The sequence below is a fragment of the Schistocerca serialis genome, chromosome 10 (genome assembly GCF_023864345.2).
Source record: "Schistocerca serialis cubense isolate TAMUIC-IGC-003099 chromosome 10, iqSchSeri2.2, whole genome shotgun sequence".
Lineage (NCBI taxonomy): Eukaryota > Metazoa > Arthropoda > Insecta > Orthoptera > Acrididae > Schistocerca > Schistocerca serialis.
In genome coordinates, this window is record NC_064647.1 from 147,845,251 (window position 1) to 147,872,903 (window position 27,653).

General features: G+C 40.9%; 1 protein-coding gene across 1 annotated transcript in view; it reads left to right on the forward strand.

The window, feature by feature from the left end:
- LOC126424835 (serine/arginine repetitive matrix protein 2-like) overlaps window positions 1–27,653 on the forward strand; it is a 382,172-nt gene that overhangs the window by 167,248 nt on the left and 187,271 nt on the right. Inside the window, exons 22-24 of the mRNA XM_050087642.1 lie at window positions 4,951–5,124; window positions 14,373–14,537; window positions 16,160–16,333. Coding sequence (XP_049943599.1) covers window positions 4,951–5,124; window positions 14,373–14,537; window positions 16,160–16,333 — 513 coding nt within the window. The remainder of the gene's footprint in view (window positions 1–4,950; window positions 5,125–14,372; window positions 14,538–16,159; window positions 16,334–27,653) is intronic.

Genomic DNA, 27,653 nt, shown 5'->3' on the forward strand with positions numbered 1-27,653 from the left:
ATACATGCTTCCAATGTGCGTTCGTCACAATGTTGCCAAACACGGATGCGACCATCATGATGCTGTAAACAGAACCTGGATTCATCCGAAAAAATGACGTTATGCCATTCGTGCACCCAGGTTCATTGTCGAGTACACCATCACAGGCGCTCCTGTCTGTGATGCAGCATCAAGGGTAACCGCAGCCATGGTCTCCGAGCTGATAGTCCGTGCTGCTGCAAACATCGTCGAACTGTTTGTGCAGATGGTTGTCGTCTTGCAAACGTTCCCATCTGTTGACTCAGTGATCGAGATGTGGCTGCACGATCTGTTACAGCCATGTGGATAAGATGCCCGTCATCTCGACTGCTAGTGATATGAGGCCATTGGGATCCAGCACGGCATTCCGTATTACGCTCCTGAACCCACCGATTCCATATTCTGCTAACTGTCATTGTTGGATCTCGACGAATGCGAGCAGCAATGTTGCGATATGATAAATCACAATTATGATAGGCTTCAATCCGACCTTTACGAAAGTCAGGAATGTGATGGTATGCATTTCTCCTCCTTACACGAGGCATCACAACAACGTTCCACCAGGCAACGCCAGGTCAACTGCTGTTTGTGTATGAGAAATCGGTTGGAAACTTTCCTCATGTCAGCACGTTGTAGGTGTCGCCACTGACGCCAACCTTGTGTGAATGCTCTGAAAAGCTAATGATTTGCATATCACAGCATCTATTTCCTGCCGGCTAAATTTCGCGTCTGTAGCATGGCATCTTCGTGGTGTAGCAATTTTAATGGCCAGTAGTGTATATTAATTATTGATTTTAAACACAACTAGTTACCACACAAGTAAACTCCAGGATCTTTGAAGACTGAAACTCCTTCCGAGCATAAAACAGATTACTTTGCACATGAGTTAATGTGTTAAGTATTTAACGTTACAGATGTAAGCAAGGAGAAGTTTAGAAAAGGTTTGAAATTATGCTGAAAGTTTGTTAGAAATCACTAAGTGCTCTCATTGTGAAATACTGGGCGAATATAGCGTGGGTAACTTGCGTTTCAGTTTAAGTAGAAACTAGTTTCCTACACATCACAATGTTTATGATGTCATATCTCCTGAACTGTCTCTCGTGCAGTGATATAACTTTGCAGGTACATTCAGTGGTGTATGTTGATAATGTCCGTAAACTGTGTTGCAAATAGTGTTGTTAGTAAAGAAGTAATAAACTAAAACATCATGTACGATGCTGAAGTTTTGCTGCACGAACAGTAAAAATTTAGTAAGTGTTAAAATTTTTTTTCCTTTCATCATTTTGTTGTGGTTCTCAGCGAGAAAAAGTTTTGTGAAGGTGTGAAATTATGTGTAAAGTTTGCCGGAAGTCAGTAAGTGCTCTCGTATTCAAATACTAGAAGAATGAAGTCCCACGTGTTTGAGTGCCATACGATACACTATCTCAAGATGCGAGCCCGCGCTCGCGCTCACACACACACACACACACACACACACACACACACACACACAGTCTGTAATTGTGATACTTGTCTTATTGCGTTAAACTTTTAATGTATGATTATACCTTTTAATGAGTAGATTTTGACAGCATTTCATTTTTAAATTCAGTCAATAATTACATTAAATATTGAAAATAAAATTTTTGCTTCCCCCGGAAGCTGCCAGATAGGCGCTCGGCAATTGGTACTGGGTTCCAGGAAAGTTTAGAAAAGGTTTGAAATTATGCTGAAAGTTTGTTAGAAATCACTAAGTGCTCTCATTGTGAAATACTGGGCGAATATAGCGTGGGTAACTTGCGTTTCAGTTTAAGTAGAAACTAGTTTCCTACAGATAGGCGCTCGGCAATTGGTACTGGGTTCCAGGAAAGTCACATGTATGTATGTTGGGGTGGCTCATTTCAAAAGGGCACAACCAAGTTCCTATTCTTTTGTTACCCAGTGATGGTCTGTGCTCCATAATGGCAGTGATAGAAAGGGTTTAATCTGCCTACCTCAATCCTAGTTCCCCCCCACCCCCCATCCCCCACCTCTCTCTTCCTCTCATTGGTGGGTGGAACCTGTTGACAGCATACTTTGGGTTTGTCTCATTGGAGTAATAATGTTGTGATGTGTTCCGTACTGTGTGCCCAAAGTGAGGTAGAACAGAAAATATTTATTGCACTTCTGTTGTGCAATCAAAAAGCCATGCACGTGAAAATAAATGTGTCTCTAAATAGGATTTTTATTGCAATAATTTGCTTACCCATTGCAAGATAGCACAAGAAGTATTAGAAGATACCATTGCAGCACATGGATTTGCACAGTTAATTGCTTGGTAAACATGCTGTTTTTCCAAAAGTGATGAGATTTTGTGAAGGAACAGTATTTTGTCATGGGAAATATCCAGATACTGCAGTGCTGCAAAATTTGAGAGTAATGAAATTAATCACCCGTTTCCTACTGGGAGACTGACCATTTTGGCTGACACTACATTGGCTGTGGCAAGGGGTGTGATGCTGCATTCACCTTCTTAGTGTACTGTACGTGGTTTTGGTCGTTTGTCGACATCCTTGGAATTACAGAACTTGACCGGGTTTCTTCACTGAGGAGATATGGTTTCACCTTAGTACATATGAGAATAGCCAGGACACAAGTATTTGACAAGCTCAACATGCCTTTCACGATAAAATGCTGCACTGTTAGAAAATTGGAGTGTGGTGTGCCATATTGTGTCATCAATTACTGGTGCCGTATGTTCTCTGCGAAGGCAGTAAACTGTGTTGTAGACCGAGATGACATTACACAGTTGATATTCCTTCTTGAGACAGATGTACATTGTGAGTTGCAGGGTGGTGCTAATCATCACACATATAATGAAACAGTTCATCTCTGAAGCAAATATTTTGGCAATCGAACTAAGTATGGTGATCACATTCTCACAATTTAACATCTGTAGACTTCTTCCTGTGTGGCTGCTTTATAGGAATTTTTTTGACTTTGACTTATCTGTGGCCTGGGTCTTAGTGACCATATGCCTGCTCCACACTCCTCCTCCATTGTTTCCAGTTGCGAGCCTCCTGCGACCACTTGTCCACCCCTAGTCCCGTGTCCTCAGTGTCCTTGTCAATGGAAGCATTTTGTACAGCATGCATTGCCATCCAAGGCGATCACACACTTAATTAAGAACCGCGTCCTGCCATTTTTAATGTCCACTGGACCATCATGAATCACGGTGACTTAAGTGCAGTTGGATCGTGTATTTTTAAAAGCGGCATCACTCTATAATTTCATGATTTTGAGTTTGCTGTTGCTTCAAATACTTCATTTGTAACTGCACAAACTGACTAATAAGGGGTTATCAGTCTTTCAGTTTGTGTTCAGTCACCGACTCGTGCTATTTCAGAATTAAAGAGAGGCATCTGTTGTGGCTCATGCCCCTGTGAAAATACAATTGATGTAGCAGCACTGTGAATGTGAAAACAATATACTACAATTTTTTAAACTGTTGTACATTGTTGTCTTTGTTATCCGTGCAGTTAAAAGTGCATTTCGTTATAGGTTGGTGGAAGTGGTAGGTTATATACATTGAGTGCTTTCGTGAGTATGTATTTTGATCTGTTGCACAGCGTGAGGCACAGGTTAGTTGAAAGATGACTGACTGACTGCTTTGTGAGTTGGCAAATCCAGTGTATGTGAATACAAAATCTAACAAAGGGATTTTGCTGACTATCACTCTTCTACTTTTTTCACACTTAAAGCATTTGAAGCTAGTTTCCAGACATCAGTTTCCTATAGCAGTGTGAAACACTTCTCAAAACACTTGAAGAAATTGACAATGAAGATTCTGAGGGTTGTCAAGCAGTGTTTTTAAGTATGAAACATTTAAAGCATTTTAACAGTTCTGGCTGTATCTAAGAACATAGTGTTCTAGTCTTGTAACCGCTAAGTCACCTGTCCTATTGTTGCTAGTAGCAACTTCTTTTTGTAATATTGTTATTTGAATTCTACATTTATTATTAAATATAATTTTAGTAAACAAAATATTGAATTGTGGAGTTGTAATCTGCTCTGTTAACTGGTAGAAATGTTTTATACTTACCAGCATACAGAAATCTTCAGTCAGTTTTGTTCAAATGTTTTTGAGAAGTGTATCATATGCCAGTAGTTGATGGCTCATTACTGAATTTCAAATCCTGGAAGCGTGAAAAAAAATTGAAGAGGACCAGAATGTAGAGCCCCATGTTAATTGTGGTGACATACTCCTCACTAACACTGTGAGAGTATAAAATCTTTTATAATGAAAGACACTACATATAGACAAATAATGACAATTTTTAAACCTCAAAATATTGCCTTACAAAATTTTGAAGTAATAAATTCCCAAGGATACTTGTGCACTAGAGTTGGACTAAAATATCCTGAAATTGAAGTTATTTTTTAGGTTCTGTGTAGCTATGAAGTGTGATCATGAGTTTTACAGCGGAAAAGTTCGGAAGAGCTGGCTGAAGCACAATGGGTGTATTTACCTACTACTGCTAGTGAGCTACATTTTTTTTTAAAAAAAAGCATTACCCAAATAACAAGCTGCACACAGTTCAGAAGATATCTAGTGGAAACTATCTCAATCAAATTATGATAGTCAGGCTACAAGTGTAGTACCAGATGCGTACTAGTGACCGAACACTTAACTATCAGTGATAAAACGTGTGTAGGTGAGGTTTTGGTTTTTCAGAGGTCTGTTCTTAAGTTGTCCAAGCATACTTGGAATTTTAAGTTTCTTTCAAAATAAGAAAAACGAGGTATCTTGGGGTTTTATGTTAAGGGGTATGGTGTAACATTATTTGATGAAAGTATATTAAGGGAAACCATATGTGTCTGGAAGAACTACTGAAGCAAAAAACAAACACAGTATACCAATTCTTGCAGGCTGATAGGCAAAGTGATTTGTAACATAATTTTCTCATTGTGCAGAAGACTCCTGTGACTTCAGTGAGGGAATCTCGAAGACGTTCCAAGTCTGAACCGAGAGCAAAAGTCGTGGAAAAGAGAAAAAGGAGCAGCAGTGGCCTGAGGACAGAGGACAAAACCAGTAGTGCTAGTGGAAACTCGTTTAATGCCAATGTTAATAGGACGCCAACACAGAAGGTATGCAAATAAAGTAAAAGTCTCAAGAGAAATCATCCAGTATCTTTATGATAGCATGTAATAGCATTTACTCTGTTGTAATACATAGGTGTTAAAGCAGAGAATGTATATTTATTACTTTTTGTTCATTATTTATTAATTTGTTCGTTTGTAATGCTGTATCACTATAACCACCTGTGCACTTAATACATTTACAAATGAGATCAATTTTCTTCTCATTGACCACTGCTGGAACATTTAAGTTATGATACTTTTGCCATGGAAATGATTTCAAACTTTAGGTACATAGAAGTTAGTAAGTTTGCGTATTTTTCACATTTTCATTGCTGACATCCTAAGAGATAATTTTGTGGGGTAACTTTAAACAAAAAAGATTCATTGCTCAAAAGAAAGTAATTACATATAAAATCTGGGATGGAATAACAATAATATAAAGTAGGATACTCACCTCATAGAGAAGGCTTTAAGAGGCAGACAGGCACATTTGAAACCTCAGGGTGCTGAGGCCTGACTGTGATAGCAGTCTCTAATGTGGCAGTAAAAGAGGTGTGAGGAGAGTAGGGAGATGAATAGCAGATATGGGTGGGAAAAGGTGCTGTAATGCAGCATATGGGAGTGTGCAGGGGTGTGTCGTGGACAGGATAGGGCCTGTTAGATGCAGCATTGGGAGGGTGTGCTGGCACACACGCAGGAGGGAGCGCGTGTGCGTGGGAGCGAGGGGTGAGAAGAGAAGCTCAGAAGGACAAAGAACAGTGCAGCACAGGTGTGCTGGTGGACGGAAGTCGTGTGTGAAGTTGGAGTGGTAGCAGGTATGGGAACAGAGGCAGGTGGGGGATACAGACTAGTGAAGGTTGAGGCCTGAAGGGTTACAGGAAGGAAGGGTATGTTATAGGGAGAATTCCCACCTGTACAATTCAGAAATCTGGTGTCAATGGGAAGCATCCAGACGGCACAGAACGTAAAGCAGTTGTCGAAGCCGAGTGCATCATGTCGGGCTGCACACTCAGGAACTGTTGGCTGTCACCCTCTCGGTCACAGTTTTGTGGTGGCCGTTCGTGCTGTTACCTCTTGTTACTGATTGTGCCAGCGTAGAATGGCACACAGTGACTGCAGCAAAGTTGGGAGGCTGCATGGCTGCTTTGAAAGGGGGCACTGCCTTTGATGGGGCGGGAGATGCCTGCAACAGGACTGGTGTAGGTGGTGTTGACAGGATATGTGGAACAAGTCTTGCATGTAGGTCCATTACAAGGATATGAGCTATGAGCCGAGGGGTTGGGAGCAGTTATGGAATAGTGAAGGATAAGAGTACAGCACAGTGGATGGCAGAGTGACTCTGTGGGAGAGACATGGAAGATAGTGTGCTATTTCCCATTTAGAGACACGATGAGAGGTAGTCGAAACCCTGGTGGAGAATGTGATTCAGTTGCTGCTTTCCTGGGTGGTACCATGTGACAGACGGCAGTCCTTTGTAGTTGAACAGAGGTGTATCTTAGCAGCAACACACCTCCACATACCCACTGACCGACTACAAAGGAATGCCCTCTCATGACTCAGTACTTCTTGGGGCTGGAGCAGTTAACTCATGTTCTCTTTCAGGGTTTTAACTGCATGTAGTTGCACCTATTATTCGCTTGCAAAAAATTGGTACTCAAGTCAACAGATTGAGTGGGTGTCTTTTTCAAAATGAGCAATGTCTAAGGAGGAGAAGCAACCACGAATTGCTACCTGTGTTGTGTTGGCCCAGTCTCAAGATATAGGAACCCTCCAACCAGAAAAATGGCATCCAGCCAAAAGCATACCATTAATTCACATATGTGCGTGCTTGGTATGTGGTTATAGTTTTTCTTGGTGTCTATGGAACAGTTACAAATGTTTAATATTATTCCATCTCCTTACAATAGAGCATTATTATGACAGAAATGATTTCAATAGTTGAACTTTGATGTCTGAAACTACATTTCTGGTCTTTGTGTATAAATAAATCCAACTGTTTTTCGTATTCTTTTCCTGTAGGATGGACTTGGAGATTTTTAGCCTATGTGATTATAAAATTGCACTTTTGTAGGTGGTGCATTTCTTCTTGTCACCCTTTTTAAATACTGGGATTATAACACCTTGCTTCTATTCGTTACGGATTGTATTTTCTTTCGTAATTATGTTTAGTATTCTGTACAATCTTTCAAAGTCCATTTCTACACTGAATTCATCTTATTCGGCAGAACCATTGTATTTTCATTTCCACTTCTTCCAACTATATCAAGCTATCTATCTATACTCGACCAGAAACATGCAATGTCATCATCAAGAGTGTTATTCCATTACAGTTCAATAAAGTATCAAAAACTGTTGGAATTGCTGTAATGTTTAGGGATTGTCACCTTTCACCACTGGAAAGTTCTACCAATTGGATAGATTCATCTGCCATTCTTTTGTTCTTCATGATGCCACAACATATTCTCATTCCCATTTAGTTATTCTGTTAACCAGGTATTCTTTACTTTCTGCTTCTCAGCTCAGCTACAACCAACTGTTTGACTTGTAATATTTTTGGCCTATAAACTGACAGTTTCTCTCTAGTTCACTTGGATACTCTGATATTCTTGCTTGAGACAAGTCTTGTCTTGCACATTTCTTATCACTGAGAGCATTATTAATATCCGCATCCTGCCATGCTCATTATCGGGAGATTATAAATTGTTAAGTTTTACTAAACTCATGGTTAGCTCTCATAAATTCTCAACCCTGTTCCCCTACTTTCATGAAATTTTGAAGATATACATACGTAAATAAATATAAAATTTGTTTGTTTCAAATATTTGTTTACTTAAACTTTTTGGAAAAATATTCAGTTATGAAGTGCACTTTGGAAAGCTGGTCAGCATTATCCAGTTTATTGGTGTTGTCGGAAAAATGTAAAAATGATATTTGTCTGAATCGGTTGTGGAACATCGTTTTGCGAAATATCTGTGAGTCTATCAATGGATTCAATGACCAATAATCATCAATCCTTTTTTTTTTACAGTGCCATAAGGATAGCAAGCCCAAGCCATTTTCTAAGTTTGGGTCCCATAACGTCGACAAATTTGGCATTTTTTTTAAAATCCCATTTCCTTCTATTGCAATTTTGACTGTAGTACTTGTTGGTTTCGTTGCTAATATATTCAAATAGATTATTCCCAATATATAGTTCTACGATATCCTCGACGCTCTGTGTATCTTTGGGAAATATGTTTGGACCCGGAGATCCTTCAAATTTATTATTGGTCCTTGGTAAATCAAAGCCTGACCACTGTTCACTGTCTTCCTTGTCTGATTCATCCGAATCAGTTGGGAACTGTAACGTTTGCCGAATTCTTCTTGGATGTATTTCACTATCTTCCGATGATTCTGCTTCACTTCCATTTTTTTGATGTCTAATGTCTTCTTCCCAATCGGCCAAGTTGTCCGGAACGTCAGACAAGACGTCTGTGCATTCGTCATAAATAATCGTATCGTCTCTTTTGTCTGCCATGATGAAAGGACACAAGTATTTATAAAAACAAAAAACTTGTTGACATGTGTAACCTATTGTTACCTAAAAAAAACACCAACAGAATGGAAAAGCTACTGAAGTGCTGTCACCGGCCAATGCGTGATACTGTGCTCACGACACCACTGTGGTGTCACCGGCTGCTGAACGATACTATGCACATGACATCGCTGTGGTGTTGCCAGCTGGTGACCACTATTTCGCGCGCGACTCCACTCTGGTGTCTCTGGACGGCAGAGTGTTAAGAATGTTAAACTGTTCTTATACTAATTGTAGTTATTATCTAGGCAACCTATTCTGTGTACCTTCCCTCAATTCTTCTTTTATGCCCAGTTCTTAGATTTGGAATTGTTCCATCACAGTTGTAGTTGTACTTTCCCCTTCAATCCCGGTGTGGCCCATCATAATCTTATGAAAATGGATTGTTATTCTGCTAATTAATATTGAGATGACAGTAATTAATTTTTACACCCAGTAACTTACTTGATTGATTTACCATTCAGAATGCTTTTTGGGATCTCCCTATTCCTTTCCTTAAAACTTTGGACTTTACAGTTCCTAGATGAGTCTTTTCAACAATCGTTCCAACCAATGCTAGTCCTTCATTTACTCCTTATTTGAGTCCTCTTCAGTCGCCTTTGCTATACCCGGGCCAGTGAAACATGTCACTTGACAGCTTGCATGTAGTTGGCTATATTGCAGTTGTGACGTTGCAATAGCTGCCACCAAACACGCCCACAACTCCGAAGTGCATTTTGTAAATGTAAGCTGCAATCAACATTTTACGTAAGTGCAACAAAGTACATTTTTTCTACCAATGGAGAGAATGACAACGGAGAGTAAGCATTTGATAGTATATGAAATGGGGAAATAAAAACACCTGAAGTTAATGACAGTATCTATGAAAAATCGTACCAAGTTGTTACCATAATAGCTGCATGCAAAATGTCGTATAGTAATGTAAACCTAAGCATACCAAAGAACATACTATTCACACTCATAGAAAGAAATAAAGCAAAACGTGCATAGCCTACCCAATTGCACAGAGAGAGAATTAATTCTGTATACATTTACGTTCATCAATTTATGATGTCAGTGGCGCAATTCCATCCAATTCTCCTTCATTATCATTGGAATCAGTGCCAAAACCATTGTCTTCGTTGTCACCACCACCACCACCACCACCAACAGAAATCATTAATTATTCATTTTCATGTATAATGCCATCTATAGTCTGTGCTGCTCTTATGAGGTCAACAACATGGTCTACTTTCTTCTCCAGGAGGTAGCATCTACAGAAGCAAGACCTTCATGTCGCAGTCTTTCCACTTCTGTTACTGTAAAAGTGTTGTTGTTACTTCTAATGTACGCCTTGACTTCACTCCAAACCAATTCAATTGGATTGAAATGACAGTGATAAGGCGGTAGCCTAATTACCAAGCCACCATGTTTGCTTGCAATTTCATCTACAATGTATTTAGGCATCACAGGCTTATTTTGTTTTACAAGTGAGTGTAACAGCAGCTTTGTCATGCTCATGTCTGCAGCAGTGTCTCTCGCCTGCAACCATTGCAGCATAGTTTTTTTACGGACGGTCACTGGTGGTGGGAGTTTTATCATTTTCCATCACAAACTCTGTCAGAACATTAAACTGGAGCAACAAATTTTTAAACCACTGTAGAAACTGTGGGTGGTCCATATCCTCATGATAGTCGCTGATTTTTCTCAATCGAAAAACTAAAAGTCCTTCAGGCACAAAGCTGTTTGAAGACCCTGCATGGGCCACAATTAATTGGGATCTTCTTCCTGTTGGCTGATGACTGCTGCTATTTGGAGTACCATCTGTCCAGCATTTCTCAACTGATTCTCAAGTGTTGACCCAGGTTTCATCTAAATATGTGACTGAGTGAATCTCCTTTCCTACAATTTTGTCTAAGAAAATGATATGAGCTGCAGCGACGTGAGCTTCTTTAAGTAACAGTTTTCGTCCATCTAACTTTTTAAAATGGAAGCCCATACTTTTTAATACCATCTTAAGTGATGTTTTCTCCCCTGAGAAAAGTTCACTTTCTTTCCTTCTATAGTATTCGTATATATGCCGACGAAATGCATCAGATTGGAAAGAATCAGTATCTGTAACAGGACAAGGGTGCTTTTTCTTTCTTTCCCGGAGTACTTAAAAACCCACTGTTCCTCCCACGGGCTTTCTTCCACACTATTTACTTGAGTGTCTTGTAAGTCTTGGAAGTAGCACCCCTTTCCTTATAACTGTTCTTTGACTGAGTCCTAGAGTTTTTGAGGCACCCTCTACAACTTTATCGGCAGGAATCGACGCATCCCATGAACAGCTCCAAAAGCCTGACTATTTAATGGCACTCCACAGCACAACAGAATGTCACGTGTTGAACAACATCATTTTGGTGACATTGTTTAATAAACAGAAACTGTAGTTGAGGTTGTAACGCAACACAACACAACACAAAAGCAGGCGTTCACGCACTAACATACAGTGTTTACACGGAAGCTGGCAATGTGGTAGTGTCGACGCCAGAACCAGTTCAGAAGCTGCAGCGCCTCACGCTGCTCTCTTGTCTGTCAGTTATACTGTCAACTTTACGGAGCTTGGGGAGTGACCTTGAAGTGAGGTGTTTCAGCAGCCCGGGTATAAGTTTGTTCTCAACTGGTCACCATCAAACTTGAACAGCGATTGGAACTCCTTTTATGATGTTACTCAGCAATCTTTTTAAGTTTTATACATACATGCATATAGTTCACTCCTTTTTTTTTGCAAATCCAATTTTTGCACCAGTTTTGATAGTTGTATTTTCATGACTTCAGTCTACTTCTTACCACTTCAGTGTGGTTTAACACTACTTCAGACCCATATGATTTCATTTATCTTTGGCCCTCATATTGGTATGTTCATGTGTTTGGTAGGTTTTGTGTCCAGATTAATGTCCAGCTATCTTAATTGTGTTTTCCATTATTATCTTAAATCAATGCAAGTAAATGCTCACGTATCTCATTTCAAAAGGGCACAATCAACTCCCTTGGTCGATTAGTAACTGTCTGATGTGGTATGTGAGGGCTGTTTGAAAAGTTCTCGTCCTTGCCCAGGGATCTTTACACTACTCTCTTGTCTTTCCCCACTTTTGTCGATAGATGTTAGTAGATGCTATATAAAATTCCAAGTCAGTCCAGTCAGCGGTTGACTATGGACAGTTGTGTGAAGGAGTTGTGGTGTGTATGCTGTTGAAAATGGAGAAAAATAGAGTATTGTACAAGGATTAAATTCCTCATAACAGAAGATTTAACACTGACCTAAATTCATTTACGGCCTGTAAATGTAATGGTGGCTCTTTATCTTTAGGTTCCACAGGAAAGAAATGGGCAGCCAAGTTTAAACATAGCTGTGAAAGTGTCCCACATGATACAACTTTGGAAGATCAGCATATGAAGGTGTGTGGAATTGCTAATGTTCTATGGATATCAAGGGAACATGCTGCTCACATCTTGCATGAGGAATTGGAGAAAGCCTTGTGCAAGATGGGTAACACGTGTGTTCACTGCGGATCACAAATGCATTTGAACGACCGTTTCTGAAAAGTTCTCAATACATATGGAAGTGACTTTTCACATCAGTACATGACAGTGTTGAAAAAGCCAAAACCATGATTTGGAGAATACTAATTTCAACTTGTAACAAAACTGGATGCAAACATTTGTGATAAAAAGACCCTTGCTTCAAGAAGAAAAAAATCATCTTTCATCACGACAGTGCTCCTGGTCAGAGGATGTAATGGCATTGGAACACCTGCAGATGAAATTTATTGTTTTTGAAGTAGATTGTTTTGAAAAATAAAACTTCTTTAAAAGCATAAATTGTCATTTTCGCCACCAGGTCGAGTACTTTTCAGATCACCCTTTTACTATGTGCACATACTGAGATAGAACAGAAGACTGTCACTAGTTATTTTTTTCTACAGTGCGATTGAAAATTCTCGTACTAGTAAATAAACATGTCTGTCAATAAGCAGTTATAATGCAATTTTTGCTTGGTCACAGCAAGGTAGCACCACAAATTTCTACACAAACGAAGATGTAACACGTGATGTCCGTTGAATTGCACAGTTCATTGCTTGGGGAATATGTTGTATTACAAAGAGTGATGAGATTTCATTATTAAACAGTATTTTGACAGCTGTTCATATCCTCATGTTGTAGAAACATTTCATGGGAAATATCCAGTTGCTGCAGTGCCAAACAAATTACAATAATGAGATGAATTGTCCATTTCTCGGAAATTGGATCGGTCTCGGAAAGAAAACAGGAAGAGCAACATTTTGATGGATGATAAATTGGCTGCGGTGAGGGACATAGTGCTGCATTTACCTTAAAGTTTGAGATGACAAACTGTCTAATCACAGATTTTATATGGTAGTGCTCAGGTGGTGACGAAGCCCAAGTTAAATTTCATGTGTTGTGCAGGAATTGTAGGCAGTGGGTAAAGACAAATCTCTAGCAATATGCAGGTGGTTTTGATCATCGCAGGATTGGACTGTGATTTCTTCACTGATGTGTGGGTTCACTTTAGTGTGTGTGTGAATAGTCAAAATGCAAGAACATGATCAACACAAAATCCATGCCTTTCACAGAAACACCTTTCACTGTCAGAAAATGGGAGTGTAGTGTACCATATTAAATTATCAAATAGTGGGGCCGTAAATTTATTAATTTATTAAAAAATATGCTGTGCTGTGTGTTTCAAGACAAGATTACAGTGTTAATTTCCTTCTTGAGGCATATGTATGTTATTAGTTCCAGAATAGTGTTAATGAAAAAATTCATTATTAACTGAATTTTTTGGGATTGAAGCATCTTTAAAACATTACAGCACTCATGCTCATGCAGTTTATTGTCTCCAGACTTCTTCCTGTGGGGCTACCTTACAGGTAGGGGATATAAAAACAGTTGGCACACACAGATGGAACTCAAGATTAACACAACAGAGGTTAACATCATCAGTTTCAATGACAGCAAATGTGGTAAAATGAGTTCTAGTATACATCACTGAATGGTGTAACCATTTTGAGTGTATATTATAAACAGTGTAAGTGAAGTTATGATATATATTTATATAAACAATTATTCTGGCTGCAGCTCATATATACCATTCTAACCCCGTAACCACAAAGGCACCTGTTCCATTTCCGCTTGTAGCAACTTCCTTTTTTTAAAATTAGAATTCTCCCTTTTTTATCATATTGAAATGTTAGTTAACCAGTATTGAATAGTGGTGTTACAGCCATCTCTGTAACTTGAAAGAAATGTTTTGTACTTTTAATACTTAACAGCATCAAGAAATCTTCAGGGTCAATTTTTTTCTAACATTTTTGAGAAATGTGTCATACCACTTCAGAAATTGATGGCTGGTTACTGAACTTCAACTCCTGTAAGCAAGAAGAAAATCAAAGAGGGCCATAGTGTATAGTTTCAGTGTTAGATGTGTTGACATAATCATCATTAACACTGTCAGAGGTCAAGGCTGAGAAATGTTATTAATCGTGTAACATTATGTGGTGAAAGTGTGTTAAGGGAAAATGTAAGGAACCTACATGTCTGAAAGAACTACAGCAACAAAGAGTGCACATAGTATGTCAGTTCTTGCAGACAGGTAGATACACAAACTAATTTGTGACATAACTTTCTCACTGTGTAGGAGACTCCTGTGGCTCCAGCGAGTGAACCTCGAAGGCGTTCCAAGTCTGAACCACGTCTGGAGAATAGAAAAGGGTGCAGCAATGACCAGATGACAGAGGAAAAAGTCAGGAGCCCTAGTAGAAACTCAGTTAATGCTGATATTAATAGAAAATCTGCACAGAAGGTATGCAAATGAAGAAAAAAATTATCAAGAGAAATCATCCAGTTCCTTTATTACAGCAAATAATTGCTGTATTTATTCTGTTGTATATAGAAGTTAAAGCAGGGAATATACTTTTTGAATAAATACTGTATATGTTGCGATTTGTGTTCCAATATAAAAAAAGGCCTCATACTGTATCAGCCATTTGTGCACTTAACTTGTGTGGAATTGAGAGCATTTTTGTCTTATTGATACCTGTTGAAATGTTTAGGTTTAGCTCCTTTGTCAAGTGAATAGTAGTGAACTTCGGGAACACACAAATCAGGAAGTTGAGATCGGATGTCCCATGGTGATAATGTTGGCGGGCAAGGAGTGGTGGGGTTAGTGCCTCACTTAGACAGAGAGGATTCATTGCACAAAAGAAAGTAATTAGAATTATATGTAGAGTTCACAGTGCACATTTTGCAGGCATCTGTTTAAACTGTTGGGAATACAGGGTGGAGCAGAGGAAACTAGTTTTTTAAACCACTATTACTTGGTGATTCGGGATGTATTGACCTTGAGTGTCTGTCGGCAGATAGTTTGTCCAATGCAGTTTGTCACTATGGAGTGTGGAGTGCAGTGCGTCGTATGTTTGCAGTCAAACAGTGGTTCAACATCTTTTCTGCTGAAAGTTTAATGTCAAACATCAAAATGCAATCTGCAAGGGTTCAGTTAGTTTTTAAATTACCTAGTCACTGGTCTTCAGCTCCAAACATTCTGTGAATCCTCAACTCCTTGATAAACTCTTCTTGTGTCTGTCGTGGAATTCTATTTGTATCCAAAGCCATAACTCATCAACTCTGATTTGTATGAAGGCTTTTATTATGCCTTTTTTTACAGGCATGATCTCAACTTAATCAATCAATTAGGTACATCTCCTTTAAACTGGCTCCAAACTTCCAAAGCCGAAATCAAGAGCACTTACATCAGCATTTAAATCATTAATCTTCTGGCCATTGGTATTCCATGACATCATGTTTCATGCTCAAGATTCTTAGCCACCACTGATGACTCCTCACATTGTGACACTACGTACTGCAATTAATGCTTTAACTTTCCTGGGGTGGCACAAAGCTCATGTGGAAAATAACAAAACACACAAATCAAGACTCGCACCTTACCAAATCTTCCCACAAAATAATTAAACTTTTACCTCTGTTAAATTTTTCTAGATGAACAAATGAACAGATTTTCTTCTAATAATGCTTTTTCAATTTATATTCGGAATTGTCATGAGATTTTCCCCTCAGTAAACGAATTTATATATTTTCAAAATATTTGGCCACAAAAAAAGGTGTGGGAAATCTTGACCCTAACGAGTCCCAGATGGGAAAACTATATTCCAAAGGGTTCAGCATTTAGAAGTACTGGATCGGTAATTAAAAAGAAACCACCTGCTCTCCTTGTCCATGTAAACAGAGTGAGAACGGCAGTTCTTGCTAGTCTGAAACAACCTGGTTCACTGTGTGTGTTAGGGGATACCACAATGAATCCTCTATGTCTGGGAGAACTACAAAAACAATGATCGCATACAGAATGTGGACACAAGCTGGCAGACTGTTGTGAGGATTGTATTGTGATGTCACATTCTCACTGTGCAGGAAACTTCTGTGACTTCCGGAAGTAAATCTAGACGACGTTCCAAGTCTGAATCGAGACCAGAAACTTTGGAAGGGAGAAATAGACAGAGCAGTGTCTTGATGACACTGCAAAAAGCCAAGAGCCCTAGTAGAGATGTGGTCAATGGTGATGTCGTGAGGAAGTCTCCGCAGAAGGTACACAGCTAAAATTAACCACTCACTCATTGATACATGGGGCACAGTCATAAAATAATAATAATAATATTCTCACTTGCTTTATGCATTAGGTCTTTTTCCAGTAATAGTACACACATTAAAAAAAGAGCTAGTTCTTGAAAGCTATTGCGAAAGTCGTTCTCTGTTTGTGTGTTAATGTGCTCCAAGCATTGATCCGCTATAGGTGACTGGTTGCCTTTCCCTTATTTTACATATTGCTCCATCCAGGAATTTCCATTATTTTTATACAACTAAAGTTATAATTTTTAGTTGCATGTCATAGTACCATGTTAAGAGATAGCACATATCATAAGTGACCTTCCAGTTACAGCATGGCATTTTATCCTATATAACCATCCCCAACTTGTTTGTCTTGGTTGACCTAGAGGTGATCTATGAATCCTGAAAGCTAGGAAGTGGACCACTTTTACTTTTATATGAACTGCCACACAAAAAACTGAAGCACTCAGAAGACACGATCAGATGTCAGTGCGGATTCGTACATAAGCATCGTTTACAGCTATGGAAATGGTCAGAGGTGCAATTCTCTGCGGAAGGTAGATCGGCCACCTGAACACTTGCGTGGTGTTAGTGCTTAGTGTCATCGTTACCAGTCCAGTTCAGTTTCAGTGGAAAGATGCTCTTGTTAGAGCACGAAAAAGGCTAATATGTTCCTCTTTAAAGACTCTGACAGAAAAATGGGAATCAGCTGCCTCAATCCACATTTTACTTTCCTCACCAAAAATTTTGGAATGTGAATATATTCGCAATCTTTTATCACAGAACATTGTTAATGCTTTTACCCAGTCTCTGTTTTTAGGCAAGTCATACTCCACTAGACTGGGAAACCAAAACATGTGGATTTCGGGAATGGGGGCAATTGACAAATTTTTTTACTTGTGAGTATAGGGCGATGAGGAAAAATTGACAAAAGTCAACCCCCTTCTCCCAAACCGGTGACTGGCGGATACGAAGGCTCCTTTCTTTCGCTGCCACTGTTCACACTTGATTTTCTGACTCACATTGATAGTGTCTCCTTTTTCACTTACATTGGCTCTTCCCACCTTTCTTTACCACTGTCGCTGTCTTCTATCTCTAATTTGCACTATCTCCTGCATTTGCAGTATTTCCCACTGCTACTGTCTCCTCTCTCTACTTTACGCTGTCTCCTTTTGTCTTTCCCTCCCACTGCCACAATGGCATCTCAGAAATTCTGGAGGCTCCAACTTATTTTTTCTCATGTACCCACATGTTTAAAATTTTGGTCTAAAATGCGCCATCCCCTACACCTATGTGTTAGAGTTCACTGGTTTAGGAGCGTGTAGACCCCCCTAAGTGTATATATGATCTCCATTCATCTCTGTTTATCTTATTTCCACTGTCTCCTATCTCTTTTGCTCTACTGCTACTGTCTCCATCCATTTCTCTTTCACTTCCACTGCCGCTATCTCTCTCTCTCTCTCTCTCTCTCTCTCTCTCTCTCTCTCTGTCACTGGCCAGAACTATCTACTTTGACTTTGACTCCCCCTCCATCTCCCTTTGTCTTTCACTGACACTTTTCTCCTCACTCTCTCTCTCTCTCTCTCTCTCTCTCTCTCTCTCTCTCTCTCTCTCCCCTCCCTCCCTCCCACTCTCCCTCCTCTTCCCCTCTCCTTCCCCTCCCCCTCCCCCTCCCCTCTCTCCCTGTCCCTCCTCCACATCTTCTCGCCTTCTCCCTCTTTACCCCTCCCTCTCTCCTCCCTTCTCACACTCTCCCCCTCCCACTCTCCCTGTCCCTCTCTCCCTCCCTCCCCACTCCTTTCCCCCTGTCCCCTCTCTCCCTCTCCCTTTTTCCCTCTCCTCTTCCTCCTCTTCCCTTCCCCTATCCTTCTCTCTCCCTTCCCTCCCATTCCCCTCCTCCTTCCTTCTCCCTCCTCCTTCCTTCCCTGTCCTCCCTCCCTCCCCCTTCCCCCTCCCTCCCTCCCTCTTTCCCTCCCCCTCCTCCCTCTCCTCCCTCCTGGCCTCTTCTCCCACCCACCCATCCCCCTCCCAATGGCACTCTCTCCCCCTCTTCCACAGTCACTGTCTCTTTGCTGCTCTCTTTCTGTACAGAAAAGTGCAGATATGTCTGCATGTGGCAGCTGATTCCTCACTTTTCTGTCATTCTTTTAAAGAGGAACATATTCACATTTTTTTGTGCTCTGACAGGAGCTTTTTCCACTGGTTCCCTTCTTTTCCATGCTATGGCGAAATATGCTGCTTGTATAAAAGAAATTCTACAGGTTAGTAAAATAGTTTATTTAAATACTTTGACACAAAAAGTCTGCTTTACATTTTTTCTGGGTACTTTGCTTATCAATCATAATTCATCAAAAATGCCCGGCTTACGATTTGTATCTTAAAAGAGTAAAAATATTACTAGAAATACTTTACTGAATTTGCAGTGTTTCTGTTTTACGTAATTTTTCACAACTTAAAAATGAACAAAATTTTTAGGCTAAACCTACAGCATATCAAAAAATGCAGTGTTTGATTTGCAAGCACAAAGAATTTGCTATGAAAAAAAAAAAAAAATTGAGTTTTTACACTGCCAGGTGGCACAATTGAATACTTTCCAGGTATGAAGTGCCCATTATACAGAGACAGAGTGTCGTAAAGTTCTATTGGTGAAAAAAAGCTGACTAAAGACAAAGTTTGGAGACCTCAGAACCCTTGGAATGACCACAGAACCCTTACCCTGTGACACTGCATAAGTTGAAACTACACGTACACCGCATAACAGATGTTGTTGTTGTTGTCGTCTTTAGTCCAGAGACTGGTTTTACGCAGCTGTCCGTGCTACTCTATCCTGTGCAAGGTTCTTCATCTCCCAGTACCTACTGCAATCTAAATCCTTCTGAATCTGTTTAGTGTATTCATCTTTTGGTCTCGCTCTACGATTTTTACCCTCCACGCTGTCCTCCAATACTAAATTTCTGATCCCTTGGTGCCTCAGAATAAGCCCTACCAACCGATCCCTTCTTCTAGTCAAGTTGTGCCACAAATTTCTCTTCTCTCCTATTCTATTCAATACCTCCTCATTAGTTATGTGATCTACCCATCTAATCTTTAACATTCTTCTGTAGCACCACATTTCGAAAGCTTCTATTCTCTTCTTGTCTAAACTATTTATCGTCCACGTTTCACTTCCATATATGGCTACACTCCATACAAATACTTTCAGAAACGACTTCCTGACACTTAAATCAATACTGGATGTTAACAAATTTCTCTTCTTCAGAAACGTTTTCCTTGCCATTGCCAGTCTACATTTTATATCCTCTCTACCTCGACCATCATCAGATATTTTGCTCTCCAAATAGCAAAACTCATTTACTACTTTAATCGTCTCATTTCCTAATGTAATTCCTGCAGCATCACCCAATTTAATTCGACTAAATTCCATTATCCTCATTTTGCTTTTATTGATATTCATCTTATATCCTCCTTTCAAGACTCTGTCCATTCTGTTCAGCTGCTCTTCCAGGTCCTTTACTGTCTCTGACAGAATTATAATGTCATCGGCGAACCTCAGAGTTTTTATTTCTTCTCCATGGATTTTAATTACTACTCTGAATTTTTCTTTAGTTTCCTTTACTGCTTGCTCAATGTACGGATTGAATAACAGGGGGGATAGGCTACAACCCTGTGTCACTCCCTTCCCAACCACTGCTTCCCTTTCATGCCCCTCAACTCATATAACTGCCATCTGGCTTCTGTACAAATTTTACCCCTGAACCTTCAGAATTTGAAAGAGAGTATTCCAGTCAACATTGTCAAAAGCTTTCCCTAAGTCTACAAATGCTAGAAACGTAGGTTTGCCTTTCCTTAATCTATTTTCTAAGACAAGTCACAGGGTCAGTATTGCCTCACGTGTTCCAACATTTGTATGGAATCCAAACTGATCTTCCCTGAGGTCGGCTTCTACCAGTTTTTCCATTCGTCTGTAAAGAATTCGTGTTAGTATTTTGCAGCCGGGCTTATTAAACCTGCTAGGATGGAAATTTTCACATCTGTCAACACCTGCTTTCTTTGGTATTGGAATTACTATATTGTTCTTGAAGTATTTTGTCTGTCTCATACATCTTGCTCACCAGATGGTAGAGTTTTGTTAGGCCTGGCTCTCCCAAGGCTGTCAGTAGTTCTAATCAAATGTTGTCTACACCTGGGGCTTTGTTTCGACTTAGGTCTTTCAGTGCTCTGTCAAACTCTTCACCCAGTATCATATCTCCTATTGCATCTTCATCTACATTCTCTTCCATTTCTATAATATTGTCCTCAGGAACATTGCCCTTGTGTAGACCCTCTATATACTCCTTCCACCTTTCTGCTTTCCCTTCTTTGCTTAGAACTGGATTTCCATCTGAGCTCTTGATATTCATGCAATTGGTTCTCTTTTCTGCAAAGGTCTCTTTAATTTTCCTGTAGGCAGTATCTATCTTACCGCTAGTGAGATAAGCCTCTACATCCTTACATTTGTCCTCTAGCCATCCCTGCTTAGCCATTTTTCACTTCCTGTCAATCTCATTTTTGAGACGTTTGTATTTCTTTTTGCCTGCTTCATTTACTGCATTTTTATATTTTCTCCTTTCATCAATTAAATTCAATATTTCTTCTGTTACCCAAGGATTTCTATTAGCCCTCATCTTTTTATCTACTTGATGCTCTGCTACCTTCTCTATTTCATCTCTCTAAACTACCCATTCTTCTTCTACTGTACTTCAATTTAAAACCTGGTTCCTGAATCTCTGTCTTACCATTATATAATCTATCTGAGATCTTTCAGCATCTCCAGGCTTCTTCAGCGTATACGACCTTCTTTTATGATTCTTGAACCAAGTGTTAGCTATGATTAAGTCATGCTCGGTGCAGAATTCTACCAGGAGGTAGAATTTCATTCCTTCCCCCCATTCCATATTCACCTTCTACGTTTCCTTCTCTTCCTTTTCCTACTATCGAGTTCCAGTCACCCATGACTATTAAATTTTCATCTCCCTTCAGTACCTGAATAATTTCTTTTATCTCATCACACATTTCATCAATCTCTTTGTCATCTGTGGAGCTTGTTGGCATATAAACTTGTACTACTGTGGTAGGCGTGGGCTTCGTATCTGTCTTAGCCACAAAAAAGCGTTCACGATGCTGTTTGTAGTAGCGTACCTGCATTCCTATTTTCCTATTCATTATTAAACCTACTCCTACATTACCCCTATTTGATTTTGTATTTATAACCCTGTATTCACCTGACCAGATGTCTTGTTCCTCGTGCCACAGAACATCACTAATTCACACTATATCTAACTTTAGGCTATCCATTTCCCTTTCTAAATTTTCTAATCTACCTGCGCGATTAAGGGATCTGACAATCCACGCTCCGATCCGTAGAACACCAGTTTTCTTTCTCCTGATAACGACGTCCTCCTGAGTAGTCCCCACCCGGAGATCCAAATGGGGGACTATTTTACCTCCGGAATATTTTACCCAAGAGGACGCCATCATCATTTAATCATACAGTAAAGCTGCATATCTTCGGGAAAAATTATGGCTGTAGTTTCCCCTTGCTTTCAGCCGTTTGCAGTACCAGCACAGCAAGGCCGTTTTGGTTAATGTTACAAGGCCAGATCAGTCAATCATCCAGACTGTTGCCCCTGCAACTACTGAAAAGGCTGCTGCCCCCCCTTCAGGAACCACACGTTTGTTTGACCTCTCAACAGATACCCCTCCATTGCGGTTCACCTACAGTACGGCTATCTGTATTGCTGAGGCATGCAAACCTTCTCACCAATGGCAAGGTCCATGATTCCCCTTTGTATGTAGGTGTTTTTTGAAGTTCTTGTGGCCTGTCAATAGTCCAAGCAAGAGTTTCATTTCTCTCCTGTTCAAGCCCAGGATTGAGAGACTTCTCTTAGAGCATGGCTTTGGCATCAATACCTTGCTGTGTTTTTGCTATTCGACCCTAGCCCAATATCCTACATGCTGTCTCCTTGTCCAGTCTCATAGTTTTATCATCGCCTCAGTGATTGTCGGGACAGGTTCTGCTTCAATAAATAGCATCATTGCCCCTATCCTGGCTGACCTATCAGCTTCCTCATTACCACTAATCCCTGAGTGACTTGTGACTCACAATAGGTTTGCCTCATTGCTTTCCCCTAGCTCCACAAGGACTTTGTGGCATTCTGCCACAATCTTTGATCTTATTGCATAGGCTGCGAGTATTTTCAGGGCTGCTTGGCTGTCTGAATAAATGAAAATGCTATGACCTCTGTAGCACCTCCACAAATTCTCCTTCACACACACACCCTGATGGCAGATATTTCTGCTTGAAAAACAGTGGCCATCTGCCATAGAGAGATTGCAGTCTCCAGCCTCAACTGCACTCGGTATACCTCGACTCCAACACTGTGGTCTGTTTTTGAACCACCAGCAAACCAGACTATGTCCCAAGTACGGTGTTGAAATTTGTTCTCCCAGAGCCCTCTACTTCCAATTACTACTTTGAAAGGCTTGTCGAAGCAGCTGGAAGGTATTATATAGTTGGCTGGCATTTCCCCAGCCGTACCTATGTCTACTTCACTCAGTATTTTACAATACCAGAGAAGGAAAGTTGCTACTCACCATATAGCGAAGATGCTGAGTCGCGGTAGGCACAATAAAAAGATTCACACACTCATTGCTTTTGGCCATTAAGGCCTTTGTCAGCAGTGGACTCACATACACACATGCACGCACACACACTCAAGCAAACGCAACTTGCACACACGTCTGTAGTCTCAGAGAGCTGAAACTACACTGTGAGCAACAGCACCAGTGCATGATGGGAGTGGCGACTGGGTGGGGGTAAGGAGGAGGCTGGGGCGAGGAGGGGGAGGGATAGTATTGTGGGAGTGGCAAACAGTGATGTGTTGCAGTTTAGACGGAGGGCAGGAGAGAAGGTGCGGAGGGAGGAGGGGGTAAGTAGCGGAAAGGAGAGAAGTGAAAATAAAAACAAATTAAAAGACTGGGTGTGGCGGTGAAATGACAGCTGTGTAGTGCTGGAATGCGAACAGGGAGGGGGCTGGATTGGTGAGGACAGTGACTAATGAAGGTTGAGGCCAGGAGGGTTACAAGAACATAGGATGTATTGCAGGGAAAGTTCCAACCTGCGCAGTTCAGAAAAGCTGGTGTTGGTGGGAAGGATCCATATGGCACAGGCTGTGAAGCAGTCATTGAGATGAGGGGTATCATGTTTGGCAGCATGTTCAGCAGCAGGGTGGTCCGCTTGTTTTTTGACCACAGTTTGTCGGTGGCCGTTCATGCCGACAGACAGCTTGTTGGTTGTCATGCCTACATAGAGTGCAGCACAGTGGTTGCAGCTTAGCTTGTAAATCACATGACTGGTTTCAGAGGTAGCCCTGCCTTTGATGGGATAGGTGATGTTAGTGAGCAGATTGGGAGCAGGGGATGTGTAAGGTTGGATGAGTATATTGTGTAGGTTCGTTGGACGGAGGAATACCATGGTAGGAGGGGTGGGAAGGATACTGGGTATGACATTTCTCATTTCAGGGCACGGCGAGAGGTAATGGAAACCCTGGCGGAGAATGTAATTCAGTTGCTCCAGTCCCGGATGGTACGAGGGGAATGCTCCTCTGTGGCCGGACTGTGGGACTTCGGGAGGTGGTAGGGGACTGGAAAGATAAGGCACGGGAGATTTGTTTTTGTACAAGAATGAAAGGATAATTACAGTCAGTTCAGGCTTCATGAGACCCTCGGCATATTTAGAGGAGGACTGCTCATCACTGCAGATGCGACAACCACGGATGGCTAGGCTGTACGGAAGGGACTTCTTGGTATGGAATGGGTGGCAGCTGTCGAAGTGGAGGTATTGCTGGTGGTTAGTAGGTTTGATATGGATGGAGGTACTAATGTAGCCATCTCTGAGGTGGAGGTCAACATCTAGGAAGGTGGCTTATTCGGTTCAGGGTGTATACGACCCGGGAGATCCGGGAAAAACCCGGGAATTTTTTGGAATTCTGGGAACTTTTCCTTGTTTTAGTTACCAGTTACATTTCTGTTATTTTAACTGGTAAGAACCAATACTCCAACAAAGGATATTACTGTATTCCATGTCTGCAGGATAATATTGCAGCAACAAAACATTAACAAGAGGAAGAAAAACGAAAATAAAACTTAAGCAGCAAAGGAATTGCGCCATATGCAACAAAACACAGTGCTCATACAAGCGTCTGCCAACCAAAGTGTGTCAAAGGCCTTAGGAAGAATATGCAGTGCTTCCTAACAACAAATTGCCTCCGATGAGTGTGGCATGACAGCTGTTTACATTTGATTCATTTGAGCAGTTGCGGGCGGGCTCTTGCGCATGCGCAGTCGAGTCGCCTATGGGTAATACCTTCTCCCGCTTCTGGCTACAGATGTGTGGCTGAGCGCCACTATCTAAATTGCTCCGGTTCGGAAATATCGTAGATCCAGGGCTGATGCACAGAGCAGTCTGAGTTGTAGTGGGGAGGTGGGTAGTCTCCACGTGACCTGTGTTTACGTTTAGTGATTTTGCTGTTTCCTCTTCATTTATTGCTCTCACATTAAATGAAAACAAAACGGATTTCTGTGGCCGGGAGCTACCACATTAATTAAAATATGTTCGCATAATTACGGAAGGCTGAAATATGTTGTTCGTTCCAGGTTTTATTTCCACCTTTCTGACAATCAAGCATTAATCACCTTGCAGAACAATGAAGTTATTTTTGTCAGTTTGCTAAAGAGATTGGGCTTTTATTAATATTTTGCGCTCAGGAAGTCAGTTTATTTTAAACGAAGTGTTTAATATCACACTGTTGACTAGTTTCAACTACTCACTGCATTTCAAGTGCGCGTTTTCCATCTTCTAGCTCATATGACATTATGCCATAATAAAGAACCAAACATGAAATAATACGGTACTAGTACTCTAGAAAATTTACTTCCGAATCTAGACATAAGATTGTGCACTTTAAGCCAAATTACGCATTTTAGTATGGTTCACGAAATTACGATGCTCCTGAAGTATCCTTTGATGTCTTGTTTCTTTTATGACATAATGCAAGATCGCACGTACGAACATACGGGCTTCCTGCGTCATCGTAGCTGCGCTGGCGCAGTGACGCCTGTTATCTGGTGCTCTCTGGCAGCTGCTGAAACGAACCAGTTTCTAACAGGTCACGGGAAAATATTGCGAATGATGGTTTGAAAAGTGTTACTTTCAAGGTAAATTTCCTTTTACGCAAGATGAACTATGTGCGAGAATGTACGATGAATTTCTTAAACCACAGAGCGTTTGACTCTCATGTAAAAATCAACTCCTTGAGGACGACCATCTAGAATAATTTAGAGCCCAGAAAATCAGACATTTACGTCGTTATTAAAAATTTTACTGCCACATTTGTGTCATGTATCTTAAAGTGTAACATGTGCAAAATGATCAGCATTATATGTGGAAGCTTAGCTTCTCTTGCAGCTTATTAATCTTAGAGACCAATATTATTTGTGAAAGCTTTGTTTTTCTTCTATCGAAACTATGTGTACTAATTTAAACCATTAACTTTTCTTTTTGTATGTTCGCGCTACTTAAGAGTGATCTTGCTATTGGTTGACTACACTACGTGTCTTGTACTGTCATCAGCTGTCGAGATCACGTGACATGAGCTATGACTGGCTTACAAAAGCGCGTCGCAATCTCGATTTCATTGCTTTGGAAAGTAACATGCAGTGTTTGGTGGAATTCGAATTTATACCTCCGTAAAACGAAGAAATGCAGCGTACATGTTGCTGCACATCAAAGATCTTTCCAAAACGTGTTTTTTTCCCCTGGGTTTTGTTTTCTAAAGTGCCGGTAAACTCTACGTCTGTTTAGAAAACCATAAACATTCTAAGGTTTGATAAGTTTTACAGTGCCGAGGAAAAGTATACTGTCATTTAACACGGAAAAAGTGTATTTTCATCCGGGAGAAAGTGTATTTTCAACCGGGAAATCCGGGAAAAATCCTGGAACTTTTTTTCCTTGTCCACGTATACACCCTGTGGGTTGAGTAGGACTACACCCTGTGGGTTGAGTAGGACCAGGTGAAGCAAATGGGGGAGAAGTTGTTGAGGTTCTGGAGGAATGTGAATAAGGTGTCCTCACCTTCAATCCAGATAGCAAAGATGTCATCAGTGAATCTGAACCAGGTGAGGGGTTTAGGATTATGGGTTTTTAGCAAGGGTTCCTCTAGATGTCCCATGAATAGGTTAGCATAGGATGGTGCCATGCGGTTGCCCATAGCTGTAGTGTGGATTTGTTTGTAGGTAATGCTTTCAAAGGAGAAGTAATTGTGGGTGAGGATATAGTTGGTCATGGAGACTAGGAAGGAGGTTCTTGGTTTGGAATCCATAGGGCATCTGGAAAGGCAGTGTTCGATAGCAGTAAGGCCATGGGTATTAGGAATGTTCGAGTACAGGGAGGTGGCATCAATAGTGTCGAGCAGGGCACCGTGTGGTAAAGGGAGAGGAACTGTGGAGAGTCAGTTGAGGAAATGGTTGGTATCTTTTATATAGGAGGATAGGTTCTGGGTAATAGGTTGAAGGTGTTGGTCTACAAGAACACAGATTCTCTCAGTGGGGGCACAGTAACCGGCCACAATGGGGCGTCCTGGGTGGTTGGGTTTATGGACTTCAGGAAGCATGTAGAAGGTGGGAGTGCGGGGAGTGGTAGGGGTGAGCAGGGAGATGGACTCCGGGGGAGGTTTTGGGATGGGCCTAAGGATTTGAGTAGTGACTGGAGATTCTGCTGGATTGCTGGAATGGGATCACTGTGGCATGGTTTGTAGGTGGAAGTATCTGACAGCTGACGGAGTCCTCTTCTCCCACGTAATCCTTGCGGTTCAAAACAATGGTGGTGGAGCCTTTGTCTGCAGGTAGGATTATAAGATCGGGATCAGTTTTTAGATGATAGTCTGTGGTTCTTTCTGTGGATGTGAGATTAGTATGCATGTTGAGGGATTTTGGGAATGATGGTGAGGCAAGGTTCGAGGATAAGAAATTTGGAAAGTTAACAAGGGGTGGTTTGGAGGCAGTGGGGATGGGTCACAGTTGGATGGAGGAGTGAACTGAGTTAGGCAAGGTGGTGGGAGGGAGTTTTGGAGGGTGGGGTAAGTGTAGTAGGTCTGTGAGACAGGGCTTGTCAGCTATGAGGGGGCATGGGGGAGGTTTGCAGGTTGTTGTAGGAGTGGTGGACAATGGTACTCCAAGGCGGTAGTAGGAAGTGAGCAGGATG